At 37.8% G+C, this 5112-nt stretch overlaps 1 protein-coding gene across 1 annotated transcript; it reads right to left on the bottom strand.

Annotated features, from left to right (window-relative positions):
• Nucleotides 1-3795: 3795 nt before the first annotated feature.
• LOC308262800 (chromobox protein homolog 3-like) lies at nucleotides 3796-4420 on the bottom strand (the record flags this gene model as incomplete). Its single annotated transcript, XM_080695485.1, has 1 exon — nucleotides 3796-4420. The coding sequence occupies one exon, from the start codon at nucleotides 4418-4420 to the stop codon at nucleotides 3899-3901; it is 522 nt and encodes a 173-aa protein (XP_080551611.1). The 3' UTR covers nucleotides 3796-3898.
• Nucleotides 4421-5112: the final 692 nt, after the last annotated feature.

The raw sequence follows: 5112 nt of genomic DNA, 5'->3' as shown, positions 1-5112 counted from the left end.
GTTCATGCAAGTTGTTTATAATTATGATTACTTTTCCAGGAAATGGTTATGTAAATATTTGATTGATTGTTATCTTGTTACTGGAATATCACATGAAAACTTTTTAACCTCTTAAGTAATTAAAAAAAATTTTTAATGCATTGTTGTTATACATCTTAATAGGGTACAAGATGGTAGAGGCATAAATGCACACTTCACTCATTTAGCCCTTCCTCAAATCCCCCCCTCCTTCTTATGTTTGGCTTAGTGGTTGATTTTGATATGTTTATTTTTACTTTTATTTTTTTGGTGGTACTGAGATTCCTGGAATCCCTTCTACCTCTGGGCTACCCTCACAGATACCTATTTTTTATATTTTTATTTGGAAACAGGGTCTCTTAAGCCAGCGAGGCTGGCTTCGAACCTGTGTGATCCTCCTGTCTCCCAAGTGCAGGGATTACAAGAGTGCACCACCACGCCTGGCTGACTTTGATATGTTTATGAAACTATGTCATGTACATTAGGGAATTTCCATCTTTTCTCCTTCTATCCCCCTCAGTTAGGTTGCCTTATTTGCTTAGTAAATGAAATACTATTAATGAAAAAGAGAGCCTCTTAGACTTATATTTTGCTCTCTCCGGCAGTTTTTAAAATGTAAAGCCTGTATGGACACCAAATCTCTGTGCTTTGAGTTTCTAGTAATGAGGCTGCCTCCTCGAGGCAGGGAGGGTGGAGGGCATGGGTCTCTGGGAGAAATCAGTTTCGTAAAAGTAGACCCAGTGCAGCTGGGTGTGGTAGCACAGACCTGTAACCCTAATACTTGGGAGGATAAGCCAATAAGATGACAGGTTTAAGGCCAGTCTCAGCAACTTAGTGAGACCCTCGGCAATTTAGCTAGATCCTATTTCAAAATAAAAAATAAAATAAGGCTGAAGATAGAGCTCTGAGGTAAAATGTTCCTGGGTTCAATTCCCTAGTACCAAAATAGAGAAAAAAATAAAAATAAAAAAGAGTGGACCCAGAGTAAGGGATGAAGAGGACCTTCCAGAAGTCTCTAAATTATACTTCATTAGAAAAATTGATCATGTACCACTACATATGCATTTCATATATGTGGTTTTATTTATTAATGACATCTTTGTTCTTCTTGACTAATATTTATATGTTATAAACTATATGAATATTTTAATTGATAAAAATGAATAAAGCTAAATATTGATAGTTATTTTCATCCTGAAACACAAGTTATTACTTTGTAGATTACTAGAAAGCATATACTCTATTTAGAGCCAGCTATTTTTGGAGGTGAAATTTTGTTTGGGCAAAATACAGTCAACTTTTGCCTAGATGGTTTCAACTGGGGGTAATTGGCCTTTTGAAGCACAGTGGCATGACTATCCACAGTCCTCACACTAATTGACCAGTCATGCGGTTGGAGGGTGTGGCGTAGAAGTGAAGGCCTGCAGTGGGAGCAGGTGAGCATGTGCGACCCCAGCTCTGTCAGTGCCATGCTGCCTGCCTTTGGGTGGTTTGTAATTTCCCCAAGGTTTGGTTTCTCATCTGAAAGTGAGTATATTGAGCTAATACTCAACAGTCCTCAAAATCCAAATTTCTTTTGGCTCATCTATTTGTATCTATTTAGGTACAAATTATTTGAAGTCTTTATTATGTATGTTTAGTATGAAAGAACTATCTACTCTTCCTTGTTCTTCTTTCTCAGAAATTGTATTGCTATTCTTGTTTATTTGTTCCTTCAAATAAACTTTAGAATCAAGTTATTTAAATATAAAGCAAAAAAAAAATCAAGCCTCTTGGGAAGAATTGATATTCCTATATTAACTCATCCTATTCATATACAGACACGATATCTTTACATTTGCTCAGGCATTTCATTCCCTACAAAATAAGAGGCTGGATTTTAATATTTGTATTAAAAATAGCTTCCTGAGCCAGGTATGGTGGTGTACCCCTGTTATCCCAGTGTTGAGAGCCTGAGATGGAAGGATTACAGGTTCCAGGCCGGACTCGGCAATTAGCAGGAACCTCAGCAATTTAGTGAGTTCCTGTTTCAAAATAAAAAATTAAAAGGGCTGGGAAACAGGCATGACGGCCCAGTTCTGTGATCGCAGTAGTTGGGAGGCTAAGATAGGAGGATCACAGGTCCAAGGCCAACCTCAGCAACTTAGTGAGGCCCTCAGCAACTTAGTTAGACCTTATTTAAAAATAAAAATAATGCCGGGCGTGCTGGTGCACACTTGTAATCCCAGCACTTGGGAGGCTGAGACAGAAGGATCGCACAGGTTTGAAGCTGGCCTTAGCTACTGAGTGAGGCTCTCAGCAACTTAGTGAGACCCTGTTTCCAAATAAAACATAAAATAGATTTGGGAGTATAACCCGGAGGTAGAAAGCCTCTGGGCTCCACCCCCAAAACAAACAAACAAACAAACAAACAAATAAATAAATAACTGAGTGAACTGAGGTTAAGCTCAGAGGTAGAAGTCCCTGTGTTCAAATTACCAGTACCACAAAAAAGGGTGGGGGCTGAGATTGTAGATAAGCACTAGAATGCCCCTGGGTTCAATCTCCCGTATGGGGAGTAGGAGGACAGAAACTACTTAATTTTCTAATTCATCCAATATTTTACTCTGTTTTAGTGTATTTATTTGCAAATGCCTTTTCTTCATCTAAGCAACTGATGGTATGATTTTTTTCTAGGATGATAAATATGATATATTATGAATGTTTTAATACTGAAAGACCTTACAATCTAGAAATAAATACTACTTTGGCCATGATGTATTATTTATTCATTATATGCTGTTGGATTCTCTATACTTTTTAAAAATGATTTTAATATTGATATCCATAAGTGAAATTAAGGAGTAGATTTTAATGTAATTTTTGTCAGATTTAGGAATTGATGATAACTGACTCAGTAAAACATCAAATTTTCCTGCCCTTCAGTATTCTGGAATAGTATAAGATGATGAATTGATCAGAAAATACTTGTCAATTTTTCCTGTGAACCAGGACAAGGGCTTTTCTTTTCTTCTTCTTTTTTAATGTAGGAGCTATTGATTATTTTCTGTATTTTTCATTGGATTATAATTTACCTGTCTTTCAAATTATAATTTGATTATAATTTGGCCTCAACTTAGAAAAATTTTTGCAAGCTGTTTCCTGTAAGTTTTTCTATTTTATTTCACTTTTGAAATTGATTTGTATTATAATTTTATACTTGTCCCCTTTGATGGTCATTTGCTCTACATTTCAAGCAATGTTCTGTTTGAGTTCCCTCCATCTTGATTGAGTTGGCCAGTGTTTTTCTGCTCTCATATTTTCAATAATTTTGGTGTTTTTTTGTCCTTAGATTCATCATAAATCCAACTGTCTTTTAACTAACTTTTGCACTAATTATCTGATGTCTCCTTCCAGAATGCTCTCCTGGATATTATGGCCCAGGTTGCTGTTTCAATTGTACCTGTCAGAACAACGGAGTTTGCAACAGATTTTCTGGAAGCTGTGAGTGTCTCCAAGGTTACTATGGACAAGGTTGTGAACATGGTAAGCAGAAAATTAATTGGGCATATTATGATACTTACAGGTTACTTTCAACACACAAAGAGTTTTAAATTTCATTTTGTTTTGTTTTGTTTGCGGAAGTGGGGATAGAACCCAGGGGCACTGTACATCTGAGCTACACCCCAACCCTATTTTTTAGTCTTTTTTATTTTTTGAAACAGGGTCTCACTAAGTTGTGAAGGGCCTCGCTAAGTAGCCCAAGCTGTCCGCGAACTGCAATCCTCGTCTCAGCCTCTTGAGTGCTGGGATTACAAGCGTGCGCCACCACGCCCAGCTTAATTTTTGTTTTGTTTTTTCAAATAACCAAGACTCAGATCATATATATATATGCAAACAATTATTGAGCTTCATCTTCTGGACAAGAATGCCAAGTTAGTCTCTCTTCATAAAAGCCAATTACAATTTGAGGACACTTCATATTGGCCTCTTTTGCCAGCACCAAGTCGGCCTCATCAGAATCTTTCCATTTCATGAGGAACATCAACTCTCCACTGCTGTCCGTGGCAACAATTATCCGCTCAGGGTCAAGACCTCTGGCAAAGCCGCGTGGTTTGTCGGCAGCATCTCTTTTCTTCTTTGATTTGCTATCATCAGATTCACTGTCAGACGAAGATTTACTTTTTGTGCCATCTTTTTCTTTACTCGCTTTTTGAGAATTAAGAAATGCTTCAATTAATTCTGGACAATCTAAACTTTCCCCAGGTTCCCAAATATTGTCAGCATCTGTAAATCCCTTCCACTTCAGGAAACACTCCACCTTCCCATTCACCACACGCCGGTCCAGTACCTTTTCCACCACAAATTCTTCAGGTTCTGCCTCTTCAACTTTTTTGCTCTTTCCATTCTGTTTCTTTCTCATTTTTTGCAATGTGGTTTTATTGGAAACCAGTTTTTATTGCAGACTTGAAGAGCGAGCAGCGGCTCCGGTGCCCAAGGTGCAGAGGGGCTAATTTTGTTATTATTGATGCATGATAACTGTACATCATACTGAGGTACCGGGTGGTGGGAATACACATGCGCTCTACTCAGGGAGATCCTCCCTCCTGCCCTTCCCACCCTCCCCGGAATGTGTTTTAGTATGCATTTGTAGTTTAGCATACATACGAAGCATTATTTCAACTGTTGCTTTCTTTACATCTTTGCCCTCCTCCTCCCTCCCCACCACTGGAGCCTCTCCACCAATCCACTGGACTCTCCCTTTGTCTATCAGAAGCTTTCAAACTAATTTTGAATAATTTTAAGTAAGTTTAAATTGTAAAAGTAACAATTTAACTTGATTAAATTAGATAAACTTTTAGTGCATGTTCTTGCAATTACAGCTAATTTCATAGCTCAGATTTAAATTCTAGACTTGGACAACTGCCATGATGAAAGAATCAGACATTTTAATTCTTTTGGGTGCTTCTCTCCAAGAAATGGTTCTATGGCTCCTTAATCCTTTGAAATAAACAAAGGCAGATGATACATCCTGCGAAGTCAGTTATGGGTCTTTTTGAACAAAATCATTCTCCCATTAGCTCTAGGCTACAACAGATAAGGAAGCTGCATATT

The sequence above is a fragment of the Muscardinus avellanarius genome, assembly GCF_963383645.1.
Source record: "Muscardinus avellanarius genome assembly, chromosome: 5".
Taxonomy (NCBI): domain Eukaryota; kingdom Metazoa; phylum Chordata; class Mammalia; order Rodentia; family Gliridae; genus Muscardinus; species Muscardinus avellanarius.
This window is presented reverse-complemented; position numbering and strand designations above follow the sequence as displayed.